This window comes from Aspergillus brunneoviolaceus, assembly GCF_003184695.1.
Source record: "Aspergillus brunneoviolaceus CBS 621.78 unplaced genomic scaffold BO95scaffold_3, whole genome shotgun sequence".
NCBI lineage: Eukaryota > Fungi > Ascomycota > Eurotiomycetes > Eurotiales > Aspergillaceae > Aspergillus > Aspergillus brunneoviolaceus.
This window is the reverse complement of record NW_020290733.1, coordinates 802,082-819,299: the sequence shown is the minus strand read 5'-3', so window position 1 is coordinate 819,299 and position 17,218 is coordinate 802,082. Positions and strand designations below refer to the sequence as shown.

General features: G+C 52.6%; 5 protein-coding genes across 5 annotated transcripts; 1 reads left to right on the top strand and 4 right to left on the bottom strand.

The window, feature by feature from the left end:
- Positions 1-208: 208 nt before the first annotated feature.
- BO95DRAFT_438268 (uncharacterized protein) lies at positions 209-1,311 on the bottom strand. The gene is made up of 2 exons (XM_025585474.1): positions 1,033-1,311; positions 209-973 (listed from the first exon to the last, which is right to left on the bottom strand). The coding sequence occupies exons 1-2, from the start codon at positions 1,273-1,275 to the stop codon at positions 470-472; spliced, it is 747 nt and encodes a 248-aa protein (XP_025447528.1). The 5' UTR covers positions 1,276-1,311; the 3' UTR covers positions 209-469.
- A 1,760-nt stretch (positions 1,312-3,071) lies between these two features.
- Positions 3,072-5,855, bottom strand: BO95DRAFT_438266 (anoctamin family protein). Its single transcript, XM_025585473.1, has 5 exons — positions 5,682-5,855; positions 5,461-5,617; positions 5,100-5,388; positions 4,599-5,030; positions 3,072-4,545 (listed from the first exon to the last, which is right to left on the bottom strand). Exons 1-5 carry the CDS (start codon positions 5,761-5,763, stop codon positions 3,286-3,288), a joined length of 2,220 nt encoding a protein of 739 aa, XP_025447527.1. The 5' UTR covers positions 5,764-5,855; the 3' UTR covers positions 3,072-3,285.
- A 258-nt stretch (positions 5,856-6,113) lies between these two features.
- On the bottom strand, positions 6,114-7,026 carry BO95DRAFT_403815 (GNAT family N-acetyltransferase). The gene is made up of 2 exons (XM_025583935.1): positions 6,954-7,026; positions 6,114-6,889 (listed from the first exon to the last, which is right to left on the bottom strand). The coding sequence occupies exons 1-2, from the start codon at positions 6,991-6,993 to the stop codon at positions 6,405-6,407; spliced, it is 525 nt and encodes a 174-aa protein (XP_025447526.1). The 5' UTR covers positions 6,994-7,026; the 3' UTR covers positions 6,114-6,404.
- A 356-nt stretch (positions 7,027-7,382) lies between these two features.
- On the bottom strand, positions 7,383-11,092 carry BO95DRAFT_351208 (putative vesicle-mediated transport protein (Imh1); the record flags this gene model as incomplete). The annotated part of the gene is made up of 5 exons (XM_025582077.1): positions 7,383-7,425; positions 7,480-8,886; positions 8,953-9,202; positions 9,356-10,540; positions 10,612-11,092. Coding segments are annotated over 5 exons (3,366 nt in total), but the record flags the coding sequence as incomplete, so codon positions are not given.
- A 950-nt stretch (positions 11,093-12,042) lies between these two features.
- nte1 (lysophospholipase) lies at positions 12,043-17,125 on the top strand. The gene is made up of 2 exons (XM_025591357.1): positions 12,043-12,644; positions 12,726-17,125. The coding sequence occupies exons 1-2, from the start codon at positions 12,283-12,285 to the stop codon at positions 16,963-16,965; spliced, it is 4,602 nt and encodes a 1,533-aa protein (XP_025447524.1). The 5' UTR covers positions 12,043-12,282; the 3' UTR covers positions 16,966-17,125.
- The last annotated feature ends 93 nt before the right edge of the window (positions 17,126-17,218 follow it).

The following is a 17,218-nucleotide window of genomic DNA, read 5'->3' as shown; positions in this document are numbered from 1 at the left end:
AAATAATCAGGTCACTTCAGCGGACGGAAAAGCACCTCCAGGTTCAGAGGAGTCACTCTTCCGGCAGCCTTCTTTGCCTTCTCCGTGTCAACCATTTAAGTCAAATTGAGGCGAGAAAGAGGCATAAATAACAGAATACTTGGACTACAATTTTTGAAAGTGATGATGATGAGGTCTACAATTGAGTAGAAGACATATATAGAGGCATGCTAGCGTGGTTATCATTTTCATTCCCTTCTAGGTTTCATGTGATAAAGTAGACAGAGAATATGAAGAGTGAACGCAGAACGCCGCTCCTTCCTGAGCCAGAGATAATACCTAGATACATGGCGCCTTACACCGAGGAGGATACATAGAAGGGTGGGAGAAAAACTGCAAGCCAGAGCAATCAATGGTTAAATTCGAGGATCAACGGGGACAGAAAAACAGCAAAAGAACGCAGAGTAGGTGATCAATATGGTGTGATGCCTCATGAAACAACCGGCAAGCCGTGGCTCATTTCCGTCTTCGGGACGTCGGACGCATCTGGTTGGCCTTCATCGGCGCGCGGGCGGCGAGCTTGGAAGTTGTTTCCTAGAAAATTGGCTTCCTCATTCGGGTGTTTGCGCATACCCAGGCCAGCCACGGCGATGCGGTTCAGCGAGTTCATATCGTCATTGGGCGCAGATGCTTGCGTTTGGGCTTGAGGCTGTTGGGGAGGTCCTGGAGGAGCCTGGGCAGGTGCCCCCGTGGGTGCTGGACCGGTGCCAGGAAGAGACAGGTCTGCTCGTGGCTGGCTCAAATCAATGTTGCCGGGCAGCTCGGGGATCTCGCCCTGCGAGTCCAGGAGCCGGGATTGCAGGTTGATAATGTGTTCTCGCAGCTGGTAATTCTCAGCCTGGAGGGCCTTCAGCGTCTCCGACATGCCATCGAATTCCTTGACTTGTTCTTCCAGTTTTCGGATGTAACTCTCTTTCCGTTGGCGGAAAGCTCTCTGCTAGAGTCAGCCACGCATTCTCCGAATTCTCATTCAGGCGACAAGGGCTTACTCACTTGAGCGGCACGATTCTGCGCAGCGCGCTTGGAGGTCGACAACGGTCGCTTGCCATAGGTCTTGGGCGATTCTTGGCTCGTAGGCTCGGGTTGAGGGGGTGTTTGCGGGGGGCCACTCAGCATTGTGGCGCCTGAAATGGCAGGGTCAATGTTGTTCTGATCTCGCGGACTCGTGATATTGGGTTGCATATGCGGAGGCGGTGCCGTCTGCGGTTGCGGGCGCGGTTGCTGTGGGTGAGACATATGTTGATGAGCAGCTAGCAGCTGATCGTGCAGCACTGGTACAGATGTCGCATTAGCATCCGGGTCTCGCAAGTCAAGGTAACTAGGTTGGCGAAGTTGGCCGTCAACAGACGCGCCGGTTGAGTCGATCCCAGCTACGCGAGAAATTTTCCGGTCGCCATAGCTCATGTATCGACTCAACTCCAATACTGGGTCAAGAGGTAAGAGCTTACCCTGATCCGCATGATCCTATGAGACAGATCAATGTTAGCATCACCATCACTGTTGATCATGCAGGTAATCGTCGCGACGCGACCGGGGAGGCGCTGAAGACAGTCGCGTCGTCGATTCTCGGGTGTAGCCCCCATCGTGGACCCAAATCGCAGCCGAAGCGACCGTGAGAACAGACAGAATAGGGACCGATGTCTACAAGCAAATCACTCGGGAACGATCTGGGGCAATGGGTGGATGGGACAAACGCGATCTGATGACAAACCGCGACACGATTAGGCTGCTTACCTGAGCAGAGGTTTGCATGCTTGGATGCGGCGCTGGGGCTAGTGTGGGCTGCATCGAGAGTATAGGATTCGAAAACAACGAGAATGCGCCCAAACAGAACAAAATATCACCAATTCGAGTCGGGCAAGGGGCCGGTCGAACAGCTCAGCTTGTATAGATGTCCTGGTCTCTTAAGAAGGGAGAGAGGATGTAGAGAATGACAAGGGAAACGGAGGAGAGGGAGAGGATGAGGTAAGCAGACGACGTCGGAGATAGCCTTCCTGGAAGTGGAAGTGCTAGCGCTAGTACGGTACTTGGTGAGGTACGAGTTATGTCCGTTTCGCTTTGATAGTCCAAATGCTGACTATTATTGGCGTTGAATAAACCTGGGGGGGAAAGGGAAGGGAGGGGAGGACTGATCTCGTAAGCAAGTGAGACTGGAAGGGAGGGGGGGGGAAGGCGATTAGTTAAAGTATCAGTCAGACGGTGACGTGTAGGACGGAGAAGGAAGAGAGGGAAAGGGAAGAAGGGAAGGAAAAAGGTCCACGGTCACCAACAATTGTTGAACACCTCCCCCCGGTAGCTCCCCCGGTAGGGGCTGGAATCCGGTGAATCAGAATTGCCTCAGGTGTCCAAGCCACATTCCGGCACTCAAGACTTGAGTGCGTACGCCCGACGGAATAGACTAAACTCCTTTTTGGGTTGTTTAGTTCTTGGCACGATTCCTCAACTTCCGGCAATGACTTATGCGATGACTACGGAGAGATGACTCCGACTGGTATGTACCTACGTATTTCTAGTAACTATATGGTAGAAGTATCTGACTGCTAAGAACTTAGCCTGCTTCGTAGGTTCATTAGACCATCTCTCTCTATTGTAACTGTAGCTATTCTGGTTGTTCTTATTCTTGGTTCGCGCCAATATTGCTGACAAAGCCGCCCATCATTTCCTCGGATCGACGACTGATCCGGCATGCAGGTGCTGACTCATCCACGGTCGGCGTGCTTCTGGGCTTGCATTAAGGCCGCGGATTGTCAGAATGCAGAGGGGATTGACAAAGTGGTGCAACCACCCTGGCCCAATGACCTCAATTGCAAAGGATGGCGTTATCCCTTTTAAATGGGCACTATTGATGGGTACTCTCGGTGCGATGTCTCCGAGGCTTCCGTCGGAGTTTCGGCATCGGAACGCCGACACCTGTGCATCCAATCACCATCCTCATTGCTCTTGCAGTTGATAAGTGAAGATCGCCAGCAGCGGATCAATTTGGCCGTTTATTTTCAAATATCTTTGCAAATCCAGCACATTGGGCATAGAACATGTAACGACTGTTCGATACTGCTAATCTTCATATACTGCAGATAGATATGTACAGAATACAGTTGATCATGAAGCTAATAAACAAAGATATGAACTTGTCACTTTATCACAAGTCATGAGCTGTATATGAACAATCCCTTTCACGCTGGTCACCACCCGGCAGCACAAGCATCATAGTACACAACATTCAAGGGTCGAAATGATGTCTCTTCCTCACTGCTGCTTTTTGGCGTTCGGGTCTCTCTTGAGCGTTTTGATGATCGTTGCGCCGACTTGGGAGGATTCCTTCCACCCTTTCTGCCGCATCCAGAACCGCTCAGCGGGATCCGTGTCATGAGTCGCCCAGGAACGGGCGTCGTCCTCCAGGGTATCACGAGTCAGCTGAGAAAGCTGCTCCGACTGGTCCTCTTTCTCGTCGATATCGATCTCATCGTCACTGCTTCTGGCTCCAACCGTGGACTCCAGATACCTCTTTCGCACAAGGTATCGCTCGGTCTTCTCCTTGCGCACATTCGGAGGCTCAAGCTTGGCCATGGCCGCTCGCACTGCATAGCGCACGATAAGGTAGATATGCTCGCAGAAGAAAATGGTCAGAAGCAAGGCCCATCCTTTGATCGTAGTCGGCTCGCCACCGGGTCCCTCGTGGCTGGTGCTGAACATGTACGCAAGTGCTGCGGTAGTGATGCTACCAACCCACGACAGGAACCCAAGGCTATCCAGCCAGGGGCCAATTGTCTCCGCGCGTTGCGGCCAAGGTCTCTTGCACTCGACGCAGATCTTGAAGAAGTCGGACCGGAGTTCAATCCAGTTATTGATCAGGAATGAAACGGGGACGAGCGGCCAGACCGGAGAGAATAGAGCCAAGTAACCAAACTGGATGCACATCTCGCGCAGATCGTCGGTCACATCATAGTCAGACAAATCGGCCTCATTGCGGACGCGAATGAGGAACTTGGTCTCATCGGGGTGGTCGTCGAACAAAGCCTCTGGCGATTCCTCTTCTTCAGAGCTGGAATCCGACTCCACCTTTCCGTTCTTCTTGCGTAGGTAATCTTTGTATTGGCGTAGAAGACGCTGCTTTAGAAAAGGTACGACGGTCTCCATGGCGAAGCCGACTACCTGAGCTGTGACGGTGAAATAGATGACTTGCTTCCGTAGGCGATCGGGGTCCATGTTGAATTCAGTACGTGACTTCGTAGCAACCTCTTTCGAGACAAATGGACGAACAGTCACCTGGAAAATGTCAAGGTGTGGCACAATCCGGCTAGCGAAGGGCACGTAGACAAAGGCGGTCAAGAACACAGGGAGGTATGATGTGATAAAGTTGATAACGAAGATCTTCTGCGTCAATGCGACATCGTAAGCTTGTTGCGTTTCGTAGTTTTCGTAATCGTTCAGCTTGGTCGCAACCGACACCAAGACCGTACTCATCGTCGGAATCAAGGCCGAGAGCAAGATAGTGGGAATGAAGACCTGATCCGTCAGCTTATTTGAACGAAGTAACACCAGGTACTAGCGAGGCCTACCAAGTACGACTTGAGTGGCCCGTTATAGATCTCAGAGATGAAGATCTCAATGGCAAAGCATGTCGCGATAATAACTCCCAAAGCGATGATGGACAGCAAGGCGAAGGGGACCTGGAGCAACTGTCTGCACATGCGCGTTGTCGCTGGAAACACGCCCTTAATCTCTCCGGTGCTCTCATCCCGAATCTCTCTTTCCGGCCTAAACTCGCGCCGTTTCTCGCGGACGGCGGAAACTCCTTTGGTCTGCCATCGACAACTCAGGTCCTCCTCCTGTCGTTTCCAGTATTCAATAAACACGATGCACCAGAGGCAGTTGACCACGGAGTAAACAATTGAGAACGACCCAATCAGAAGCCAGCAGGAAAACCCAAAGATCGCGGGAAACAGGAGGAATCTGAAGTAAGACTGAAGGAACGAGAAGTAAAAGCCGACCTAGAGTTCCGCACGGTTGTTAGTTTCCAGACACTGTACTGAGCATCGAATCCCGTGAAGGGTACCCACACTCTCTCCGAAGATATTGCGTATCTGATCTAGATCCTCCGGGGACAGGAACGTCTTCTGGCTCCAGTCTTTCATGCACTGCTTGTTCATCTCCTCGTCATGCAAGGGAAAGATCGAATCCACGTTCTTCCACTCCCCATGTTTCGGGGTGATACCAGCGCCGCCAGCCTCCTTGGGCACTGTCATCATGTGGTAGATGACGCGCAGTCGCTCCGACTCGGACTGCGGCTCGGCCGAGGATTCCTGCTCGGGCTCGGTGTTGCGGACGCCATAGAGCCAGTCGCGGATTCTGCGATAAGAATGAAGACGTCACAGTAAGCGACAAGTCCTTCATAGAAAAAGGCGCAGGTAAAGGACTCACCGGGACTGATACACTGCGCGTTGGAGACTCTTCTTGCGCGCGGCGCGAACGAAGACCAGCAGAGATGTTTCGTCACCCTGCCTCACTTCGGTTTGTAATCCAACCTCAAACAGCTTATGCAGCAGTCGTTCTAGTTGTTCCGTAGTCTGTACGATGTCTACACTGGGTCAGGGCGAGGAAACTCAATGATTATAGCCAGCCAGGTACGCTGGCGCCCTTACCATTATCGCCAAAGTTATAACGAATGACGTAGTCGACATAGTGGTTATTATGCACGGGATCGCGAGGAGTTGTAGAAGCCATATCAGAAGGAGATGTAAGCTTTCAAGTCATCCGTGCGATTGAATAAGGTGGTGAGCTCTTATCCAAGAAATGGTCGCTGCTTGAAGCTTTTATCAGGGGATGTTTGGGGGGGGGTTCCTTCCGCCCGCGATGACGACGTCACCTTCGAAGCTTGACTGTAGGGTTAGCCCTGGGCGGTGGCTTGGACCCTCCCCCTCCGTCACTATGCATTCATCTGCCCTCTGGATCGACCCGATCGTCAATTGTCTAAGATCTGGATTCTATTTTCGTGGTCGCATGATACTCAAGTACAACAAACTTCCTCGATCTCACATCCTACAGAGTAAATGTTGAACACTAAGAATTCTATTCTGCATATCGCTCGAAACGTGATCCTCACTCGGGGGTATTTTAATGTATGTATGTACATGTTCAGCGATTGAAAAATGAAACATAGCCAAGGGCTTACCGAGTTCCAGTCCTTCCTGCTGAGAGCCTCGAAAGCGACTCTTCTGAGAATTTGACCAGCGCAAACCACGACACAACCCGCAAGACACTTGGTTACTTAACGTGTCAGAAAGGCATTGGTGTATGTCCCCCCGAGGCCAGACTCACAATGATCGCCTGATGATTCACAAACCAGAGTCAAAGCTCGCGCGCGATCAGATTCCTTCCGCAAGCTTGTTCAAAGCGGGTCCCTCCATCATCATCTTGGTCCACTCATCCATCGCTTTGGCGCCCACCTGCTCGTAGAACTTGATGCTAGGCTCGTTCCACTTGAGGACGCTCCATTCGAGCCGTCTGCCGTTGACCTCCAGGACCTTAGCCGCAAGGTACTTGAGTAGCTTGAAGCCATATCCGTTGCCGCGCGCGCTCGGCTGTACGTAGAGATCCTCGAGGTAGATGCCCGGAGCCGAGCGCCAGGTGGAGTAGTTGTAGAAGAAAAGGGCCATGCCCACTGGCAGGGGGTTGGGCTGCTCCGCCGTTGCCGGAGGGATAACGAGCGCAGTGTAGACAGAGCCTCGCTTGGGGGTAGAGTCGGGGAATGACAGAGTCGCCAGGAGAGACTCCTCGGTTGCCTCGACTTCGTGAAGAGCCTTCTCGTAGTCGGCAAGCTCGCGGATAAATTGAAGGATGATGGGGACATCTGCATTGATCCGGTCAGTGAGGCTGTAGCGTGACATGGTCAGTGAGGGTACTGGTAGGCCTACCCTCAGGCGTCGCGAGACGAATTGTAGGTTGTGCAGACATCGTGCGGAAGGAGGGATGCAAGATAAGGTGTCAGTAAATGATTTAGTTGGGGGATGTAGCCATGAGGAGAACGGATGTCCTTCTTATAGTAGTGTCTCTGGCTTCCCCGAATTCGAAGACCCGCCTGGACCGATGGGTCTTTTCCCCACCAGATCCGTATCGAGGCTGGCTCTCTTTGGCTGGAACTCCACGCCTTACGGAACTTCACGCCTTACCTTTGACTTTCCCGGTGTCCAGAGTGACTCAGAAAGAGCGCGCATGTATACACTGGGGAATCGAATAGAAGAATGAAGAAGACGAAGGGAGAGGAAGGTGTGAATATGTGTTTGCGAAGAGATATATGCGACTATGTACAGTTACAAATATGTGCTTGAAGGCTACCAGAGCATTTACTTGGAGGAAATGGCCGACATCCATTTCTGCTCGTCCGTTCTATGACAGGTTAGCTGTTTATACGATATGCAAAGGGATATGCATAATACTGACCGATCAAAGTGCAGCAGCATGCCGAGAACGGGAATCAGCTGCTTCTGATAGTTCTTATCCTTCTGCTCCAGGAACTGGAGAAGAACATTCTTCAGATAAATGTAATCAATGGACCCTGCGCCGACTCCAGTGGGCGTGCCGCTGCGTGTCGACGGACTGTGCTCCTTCGCAACTGGGGAGGTGATGGTTCTTCTAGAGCCAGAATCGATCGAGGACCGTGACGACTGTGCAGTGTGACCGAAGCGACCTTCATCCGGAAGCAGCTTATTCGATTTACGCAGCTTTTCCAAACGAGAATTCGTTTCCTCGACGGATCGGCGCAGCTCGGCTTTCTCCTTCTCAAGGTCGCGCACCTGCTTCTCGCTTTCATCCAGCGAATCGCGCAGACCTGCCATGGCCTGTCGCAGATCGGCAAGCTCCTGGGTCGTCTTCTCAGATTCGGCTTCCAGTTGATCCCGTCTACGTTTCCAATCCTTCTGAGTCTGCTCCAGTTCCTCTTTATCCTGCTCCACACTGCGCAGAGCTCGCTCGGCTTCGCGTAGCTTACTCTTCAGGTCTTCCAGCTCACGCGCACGGCGTCGACCCTGAGCACTGGCTTCATCCTCGGCGCGATCTCGCTCCTCAATGGCGGCTTCCATACGTTCCTTGAAATCGCGCACCTTGGCATCGGTGCGACTTTCGATGTCGTTCAGAAGACGCCGCATGGTCTCTCCTTCGCGAGTGCGTTCGCTCAGCAGCCGGTGAGCATCCGCTAATTCTTCTTCGAGACTTTCGCAGCGTTCGAGAGCCTCCTTCATCTGCATCCCCAATTCAGCAGCTTGGTCGCGCATACTATTCATCAAACTTTGAGCACTAGCGTGCTGGGCGGTCTTGAGTTGAATCTCCTCCCGCAGGCCTTGAAGTTCTTTATTGATCTGACTGGCCTGGGATTCGCTTTCGCGGAGCCGGGCGCGGGCGGTTTTAAGCTCCCCCTGAGTCTTAGACAGCTCTGAGGTGACCTTCTCCTTAGCCTCCGTAGCTTCCTGCTTCTTACTCTCCGAGTACCTCAGGTCAGACTGGGCGACCGTCAATTTCTCCTCGGCCTTGAGCCTACTGTCGGTTTCCTGCTTGATCTTATTATTGAGTGTCTTCACTTCTTTCTCTCGCTCGGACATCGTGTTCTTGAGGGTCTTGAGTTCGGCCCGCAGGTCATCGTGTTTGCTCTCCAGAGTTCTCAACTCATTCGTCTTGCTTGTGAGGGACTCCTTGGTGGACTTGAGCTCCGAAGATTCGGCGCGCAGCTTCTTCAGCTCTGGCTGAAGTCTTTGGAGCGTCTCGCGCAAGTCCGTGATGTCTTTGAACCTCGTGGCAGCCAATTGTTGAGCAGCAGATAGCTCAGTTTCGAGCGTTGTGAGCTTGATCTTGATACTCTCGTACTCCTCCTTGAGATCATTATGCGCTTTCTCTGAATCAGCACTTTGAGACGCATGAGACGCGATGTTCGTGCGTAGATCCGTCAACTCCTTCTCCAGCTTGGCGATGGATTCCTCCAAAGCTTGCTTCTCCGCGGTCAGCACCTTCACTTTATCCTTTGACTCCACATGCTCTTGACCTATGTGAAGCAGGTCGTCACGGAGGGACTCGATCTCCTCCTTCAGGTCTTCCTCGCCCTTGAGTTTCGAGCTGAGACGGTCGATAGCGGCATCCTTCTCGTCCAGCTGCTTCTTTAGTGTATCAATACTTTCTTCCAGCTCAGCCACTTTCGCTGTCAATTGTGCAGAAGCAGGTTCCGCGCTTGGCGACGGATCCCGGTCAGCTTCCGTTGCTTTGCTAGCCTCTTCGCCGCCCTTGGCACCGCCAGCCCCTCCCTTCTTCTTTTTCTTGTTCTTCTTTTTACCACTTCCCGCAGCGCTTGGCGGGTTCACGACCGGCTTTGCAGTCTCCGTCGGCTCCTGCTGAGCTTCAGTGGTGCTAAGGCTGGGAACTAAGCTCTCACGGAGTTCATCGAAATTGGCTTGCTTGCCGCCAATGACTTGTTCCTTGGTCAATTGCCAGGTGGCATTGCCTTCCATATTAGTGTCGAGGAAGTCAACGACGTTTTGTAATTGCAGGTTGTTTTCCTTCTTCTGCTCAGCATCGCCCTTCAGTTTTGTCATTGCCTCCTCGCTCTCCTTCAGCTGGGATCGGAGGCTGTCGACAAGACCCTGTAGTACGCTGAGACGTTTCTCATTAGCCTCCTTCATCTGCTCCATCTTTTCCAACTTCGCAGTAAGATCGGCATCCTTCCCGGCAGCAGGGGATGGCGAGGCCTTAGCTTGCAATTTCTCGATTTCCTCGGTCCGTTCTGTCAAATCGGACTTTAGTTTCTCAATCTCCGCGCTGGTCTTCGATGCCATTTCTTCGGACTTTTCAAGCTTAGCCTTCAGATCGTCAAGCTCTCCTTGCTTGGAAGACTTCAGCTTCTCGAGTTCTGTGTCCTGCTTATCCTTGAAATCACGCAGTTCTGTGAGCTCTCGGGTTGCGGATTCGAGGTTGTGAACCATGCCCTCGGTGGACTCGCGCGCCACTGCTAGATCACGCTTCAGCGACTCCATTTGAGTCTTCATGGACTCGATCTCCTCCTGCTTTTCTTTCAGCTCGGACTCCAGACGAGGGATCTCGCTATCGTAAGAAAAGAACTCTTCACTATCACCTTGATGTTCAGCCGACTTCTTCGGTGATGCGGCGGTCACAGCAGTGTCCTCCATTGTAGACTTCTCCTCATACTTCGCGACCGACTCACTGGCGTCCGAGGCTTTCTCATTTGATTCCTTCTCAGCCTTGAGTTGCGCAACCTCATCCAATGCAGCCTTGGTTGCCTTTTGAGCCTCTTCCAATTTCTTCTTGTAGTCATCCCTCTCTGTGGTCACACGCTTGAGCTCCTCCACCACCATATCTCCCTTCAGCGACAGCTGGTTCAAGTACTCGGTCAGGGCTTTCGGTTCGCCGATGGAAGTCAAGGGGGTATTTTCACGAAGAGCAGCTTCGAAGGGTTCGATAGAAAGGACTCGCGAGTGTGCCATGCGATAGGCTTTGAGAAGCTCTGAGGATCACCGAAAGACCACATTAGTCTGCGTTGCCAAAAGCTCCCCCTGCGTGGATTGCGCTGCATACCTTGGTAGCGGGGTTCCAACTTGGCCAGCCGCCGCAACTTGACCCGAACCTCTGGAGGCAGATCCGAGGTGGAGGAGGACTGGTTGTTGTTGCTGTTGTTGTTGCCTTCCGCAGTTGCCGGGGTGGACTCCTTCTCCGTTACGGGCCCTTCCTGCCCTTGGCCCTCTCCGGCTGCCGCATTGTTGCCTTCCGGAGTGGCGTCGGAGCCTCCTCCAGCTGCGGCCTCGGGTCGCGGCGTTCCCGATCTACTCGAGGAGTCATCATCCCCAATGGCGAACTCGGGCTCGAATTCATTGGGGTCGGGGCCCCGGACGGGGGTGCCGGTGTTGCGGCGCGGGCGGCCAGAGCGGCGGGATGGGGAAGTGGTCGTGCGGTTCGAAGGTTGGCGGGCGGAGTTGGAGCGCGAGATGGAGGTTTGGGCGGAGCGTTGACGGGCTTGCTCCTCGGCAATCCGCGAGTCGATCGCGTCGCGCAAACGCTGTGTTGTGACCAAGACGGTATGATTAGCACGAGCAGGAGGTGCACGAGGGGTATGCCCGATTCGGAGCGGGAGACGTTATGAGGTGCTGTTACCTGAAACATGGCCGAAGCGGGCCTATGAGCCAAGGCCACGGCAAAAAAGTTGATAAAGGAGAGACAGAAGAGGAGAATGCGACCGAGGAGGATAATACAGAGGAACAAACGAAAGAGAGGGAAGAAGGGGAGTAACAGCATGTAAGGACGGGCTGGGGAGAGCTGGAGAGATTCCGCAGCAGGCGGCGCGGCGGTGGAGGCTCATACGCGGCAGTTCCAGTTGTTCAATCGCCTTTCGCTCTGGCACGGGCGGCCAAGGCGGGCGGAAACGGGCAGCAAAAAAGGGTGATTATGTGCCGATTCGGGGCGACAATCGCAGCAGCAACTTGGGCATCTGAGTTGTTGTTTGGATGTAAGTTAGCTGAGAATTAGTCTCTTGCATGGAGAGACTTTAATTCTACGTCGCGCTTACATTAGCTATTGGCTCTTCGAGATTATTGATATTCATTACTAGTATGGAGATAGTTCTCAGAAAGATAATAACGCGAACACGGAATATATATTGAGACGAAGCTCGAGGTCTTCTGCCATTGACTCCTTATCATGATTACACAATTAGACGAAGATAGTTCTTCATACTGGAGATAAATGTGAGAAACCTGTAGTCCTCGATTGTGTGGCCATACCTGAGTAAAGTGTACTACACTGAGAATTTGGCAGTGCTTAAGGTAAGAGACAACAAGCACCTCGCTCATAGTACTCCGTAACTTGTGGAAGTCTGGACCATTCTCCGAGGTTCATCAGAAACATGGACGGGGCGTTGCTACTAAGGCCAATGCGGTTAAGGGCGGTTTGTTCCCCTTCCTTTCCCTTCGTTTCCATCTTGCGATAGACCAGCCACAACCATCTCTCAGCCCACGTTGTTTTTGACTTGCTCTCATGTCGTGGCCTGCGCTGCATGTCTATTATTCACTTGCACAGGGTATGATTGACTTTTAATTGCTCCATTTGATAGGCCGAAAAGGTCGATATCAGTCAGTGAGTTGAGAACCACGGGGATAGCGCTGCCTATCTGAGACTCCATCCGTGACTAGCCCACTTTCCCCCCCGTACCTTAGCGGGCCGCCGCCGTTCAAAGCAGGGAAGTCTGATGGCATCATGACCGACGGCGGAATGTCCGCTATGACCTTGCTTGCCTCCTCGAGCTTGGACACTTCTCTCCAACATGTCTTTCCTTCTGCCTCATCGACTTCCACTCCATTCCTCGCAAATCCAACCCCTCCGGCCATAACCGCCAGCATCTCCCTGGTGCCCGGCTTCTCCCATCTTCCGCCCCGGCCAGTACCCCCTCCTACTCCGACAACCATGGTGGGGTGGATTGGTTGGGTGTTTTCCGTCCTCTTCCAGGTCATTCCAGGTGTGTTATACTGGATTATCACCTTCTCGACAATTACTCTTCCAACATGGCTGTTCACGCTGTTCTCTATGAGCTTGACCTTCACAATGAATTTCACAACGCTGTGAGTGGTTGACCCCAGACGAGCCTGATCCTGGTCCGGGCCCCGACAACACAACTAACACAATGCCTGGTGCAATCATAGACTGCTCATCGCGCTGGCCGTGGTCTCAACCATCAGCTGGTTCATACGCTACCGCTTCCTGAACATGTACAGCCGATTGCCTCCGGAGCCGCAACGCAAGGAACCCCAGCTCGACCTCTTTCCAAACATTCAAGAGGAAGACTCCAAGCCTGGTCTAGCCAACTACCTGGATGAATTCCTCAGCGCGATCAAAGTCTTCGGTTACCTGGAGAGACCGGTGTTTCATGAGTTGACGCGAACAATGCAAACCAGGAAGCTAATCGCGGGCGAGACGCTTCTGTTGGAAGAGGAGAAAGGCTTTTGTCTGGTTGTCGACGGATTGGTACAGATTTTCGTCAAAGCCACTCGAGAGGGAGAGTCAGCTGAAGAGGGAGAAACGAATCGCGCGTCGTCGGACGAGGATGACCACAATGTCGATGGGAGACAAGGCTACCAACTTTTGACTGAGGTCAACAATGGCGCATCGATGTCGTCTCTGTTCTCTATACTATCACTGTTCACGGAGGATGTTCAATTGAAATATGGGGATAGTGCTGAGCAGAGCTCATCTGTCCTAAGACCTACCCCTTCACGTTTGTCTGACTCCTTCCCGGCTAGCCCTCAGGCGCTGGATGCTTCTCCGCCGACCCTGCCCAGAGACCGCAGCTTTACTTCCCATATCAACGACAGTGCGGACTTCTTGCCACCTGTGCCTCCCTTACACCTTGGTGAAAGTCACACACCGCCCACGCCCAACACCCAGAATGCCCAATCAACTACAAGAGCGCACCGAGGCAAGCATGGCCAGAAGTCGGTTCATCCAGATATTGTGGCGCGAGCAATGGTCGACACAACTATAGCAATTATACCCGCTAGTGCTTTCCGCCGTCTTACCCGGGTCTACCCCAAAGCGACCGCACATATTGTGCAGGTCATCCTCACGCGGTTACAAAGAGTGACATTCATGACAGCCCACTCTTATCTGGGTCTGAACAACGAGGTTCTGGGGATTGAGAAACAGATGACCAAGTTCACTACATATGACTTGCCGAACGAAATGCGAGGGGCAGCGCTGGATCGCCTCAAAGACAAGTTTATCAAGGAGCGGAATCGACTGGGCCCGGAAGAAGTCACGAAAGGAATTGCTCTACACAATCCCTTCTCGGGTAGGAGAAACAGGTCGAGTAGTTTCCGAAGAAAAGACGCTGTGCTCCACGCAAAACTGGGCGTATCGCGGCGCCCGACTGCGGCTGTGATCCAGAACAACTCTCTCAGCGATCGTGAAGCTGCAGGTGTTAGCCCTGGGGACTTGCTATCTAGCATACAATTCTCGCGCTTTGGGTCTAGGTATGAGAACTTTGCTCCAAAATTGCTGAGCCCACTCGCAGAGAAGGAACAGTCGCCTTTGCGATCCCCATCGCCCATCATCGAGCCCATGGGATCTTTCTACCGGAAGGAAAACGTGGACGAGGATGCTCTCTTCCGTGAATCTATACTAGAATGCATCATGAAGGGCATCGGTTTGACCGAAAGTACCAATGGCCTTCTCCGCAAGAGTCAAAATTCGGGCGACGCATCTCCAAGGCTTCTCTCTTACGACTCGCGCCGCCAAAAGGCGGTGTTTGGCAATAATGCTTTTGGCTTTATTGATCCTTACGAAGCCTCCGTAGATGATACAGAGTCAATGATGTCGATGTCCGTCACAAGTGCTGGTGGTACGTCGCCAGTCATCAATTTGAGGGAAGAGTTGCGAAACGACATCGAGATTGTTTACTTTCCTCAAGGGTCCGTGCTGGTGGAGCAAGGCGAGCGCCATCCAGGCTTGTATTATGTGATTGATGGATTCCTGGATGTGGGAATCCCTGTCAGCGATAAAGAAGATGATCTTGTCGGATCCTCCCGTCCGGCGCATGCGCAACCTCGCGAGGAATCCTTCCCAACTCTGAGACGGACTCAAACCAACACGTCGCGCATTTCGACCACAAGTATGGGAACTGGCACTAGTGACCCTAAGCGCAAGAGACAGCCACGGAAGTCGCTGTATATGATAAAGCCTGGAGGGATTCAAGGCTATGTTGGTGCCGTCGCATCCTATCGCTCTTACACAGACGTGGTTGCCAAAACGGATGTTTACGTGGGATTCCTCCCGCGGGCTGCTCTGGAGAGGATAGCGGAGCGGTATCCGATCGCTCTATTGACGCTGGCTAAACGACTAACAAGCATTCTCCCCCGCCTACTCCTCCATATTGACTTCGCACTGGAATGGGTGCAGGTCAATGCTGGTCAAGTGATCTATCACCAGGGCGACGAAAGTGATGCTATTTACCTTGTGCTGAACGGTCGTTTACGGTCGGTTCTCGAAGGTACTGATGGAAAGGTGACGGTCCTTAGCGAATACGGGCAGGGTGACAGTATTGGCGAGCTGGAGGTGATGACCGAGTCGACCCGTCCGTCATCTCTACATGCAATTCGCGACACTGAACTGGCTAAGTTCCCGCGGACCTTGTTTAACAGCCTGGCGCAAGAGCACCCCGGGATTACCATCCAAGTATCTAAACTCATCGCACAACGGATGCGAGACCTGGTGGAGCAACCGGTGAAAGAACAAGGGCTGGAACGAGGCAATTCCGGCACCATCAAAACAGCATCTTCAACTCTCAACCTGCGGACTGTTTGCGTCTTGCCGGTGACAGGCGGAGTTCCTGTCGTTGAGTTCGGGCACCGGCTGCTGCAAGCCTTGCATCAGATCGGGGTGACGAACGGCGTCACGTCTCTCAACCAAGCTGCTATCCTGAATCACCTAGGACGGCATGCTTTCAGTAAGATGGGGAAATTGAAGTTGACACAATATCTAGCGGACCTAGAAGAAAAGTATGGAATGGTGCTCTACATTGCTGACACCACGGTAAATGCACCGTGGACGCAAACCTGTATTACCCAGGCCGATTGTATCCTGCTGGTCGGTCTTGCAGAATCCTCGCCCAGCATTGGTGAATATGAACGATTCCTGTTGGGCATGAAAACAACGTCCAGAAAGGAACTGGTGCTGATACACGAAGAACGGTACTGTCATCCCGGATTGACTCGTCAATGGCTGAAGAATCGTGTGTGGATCAATGGAGGTCATCACCACATCCAGATGCCCTATCGTCTCGCGGCTGAACCCACGCATTCTCAAACGAAACGCCTAGGGACGGTATTGAAACAACGAGTCCAGGTCATCCAAGCCGAGATCCAGAAGTACACATCCCGCCGTATACGCCAGACGCCTCTTTATTCGGCCCAGACACCATTCAAGGGCGATTTCCATCGGCTGGCCCGCCGGCTATGTGGTCGTTCAGTCGGACTTGTGTTAGGTGGTGGTGGAGCTCGAGGTATCGCTCAGGTGGGAGTCATCAAAGCGCTTGAAGAAGCCGGCATCCCCATCGACATCATTGGTGGGACCTCCATCGGCTCGTTCATCGGAGCTTTGTATGCTCGAGATGCGGACGTCGTGCCTATGTATGGTCGGGCCAAGAAGTTTGCCGGTCGCATGGGAAGCATCTGGAGGTTTGCGCTGGATCTGACCTATCCGACCGTGTCCTACACGACTGGACACGAGTTCAATCGCGGAATCTTCAAAACATTCGGCAACAGCCAAATTGAAGACTTCTGGTTGGAGTTCTACTGCAACACCACCAATATCAGCCGATCTCGCGCGGAGTATCATTCGTCCGGTTACACGTGGCGCTATGTCCGTGCGTCTATGTCTCTGGCAGGCTTGATTCCACCGATTTGCGACGAAGGTAGCATGCTGCTCGATGGCGGGTATATCGACAATCTCACTGTAGGCCACATGAAAGGGTTGGGTGCGGACGTGATTTTCGCGGTTGATGTAGGATCTATCGACGATAATACCCCCCAAGGGTATGGAGATTCGCTATCTGGCTTCTGGACGATGCTCAACCGCTGGAATCCGTTCTCCTCATTACCCAATCCCCCCACTCTGTCGGAAATTCAAGCACGGTTGGCATATGTTTCGTCCATCGAGAACCTTGAACGCGCCAAGACGACCCCCGGGTGCCTGTATATGCGACCCCCGATCGACAAATACGGCACGCTGGAGTTTGCTAAGTTCGATGAGATCTATCAGGTGGGGTACACGTACGGCAAAGAATACTTGGAGAAGTTGAAGAACGAAGGGTCTCTTCCGTTACCGGAAGAGACGGAAGAGAAGAAGAAACTTCAACGGACACTAGCGCCCCGACGCGCAAGTATCTGAGGTAGAGAGTATTTCTCAATGCAAATCAATCTAGATATATAGCCTGGAATTCTAGACTCTTACCATGTCAACTGTAGACGTATCTGTAGGGAATTTCTGGAAGACATGATGCTGATGCTGAGATTGTTTGTTCGTGTTCGTTATGCTAGATAGATGTAAGGCGAAAGGTTATGTGTCTGAGGAAAAAAACGAAGGGATCGATCGGGACGGGATCTACAGACCGTCAGACCCTATGCTTACGGTAAGACCGGAG

Excerpts from the sequence above, each read along its gene's own strand:
- BO95DRAFT_438268 (XM_025585474.1), bottom strand. The coding sequence starts at position 1,275 with ATGTCTCACCCACAGCAACCGCGCCCGCAACCGCAGACGGCACCGCCT. Across the intron at positions 974-1,032 it reads CGCAGAATCGTGCCGCTCAA|AGAGCTTTCCGCCAACGGAA; the intron begins GTGAGTAAGCCC and ends TGACTCTAGCAG.
- BO95DRAFT_403815 (XM_025583935.1), bottom strand. The coding sequence starts at position 6,993 with ATGTCTGCACAACCTACAATTCGTCTCGCGACGCCTGAGG. Across the intron at positions 6,890-6,953 it reads TCGTCTCGCGACGCCTGAGG|ATGTCCCCATCATCCTTCAA; the intron begins GTAGGCCTACCA and ends GGATCAATGCAG.
- nte1 (XM_025591357.1), top strand. The coding sequence starts at position 12,283 with ATGACCGACGGCGGAATGTCCGCTATGACCTTGCTTGCCTCCTCGAGC. Across the intron at positions 12,645-12,725 it reads ACAATGAATTTCACAACGCT|ACTGCTCATCGCGCTGGCCG; the intron begins GTGAGTGGTTGA and ends GTGCAATCATAG.
- BO95DRAFT_438266 (XM_025585473.1), bottom strand. The coding sequence starts at position 5,763 with ATGGCTTCTACAACTCCTCGCGATCCCGTGCATAATAACCACTATGTC. Across the intron at positions 5,389-5,460 it reads CGCGCAGTGTATCAGTCCCG|AATCCGCGACTGGCTCTATG; the intron begins GTGAGTCCTTTA and ends TTCTTATCGCAG. Across the intron at positions 5,031-5,099 it reads GCAATATCTTCGGAGAGAGT|GTCGGCTTTTACTTCTCGTT; the intron begins GTGGGTACCCTT and ends GCGGAACTCTAG.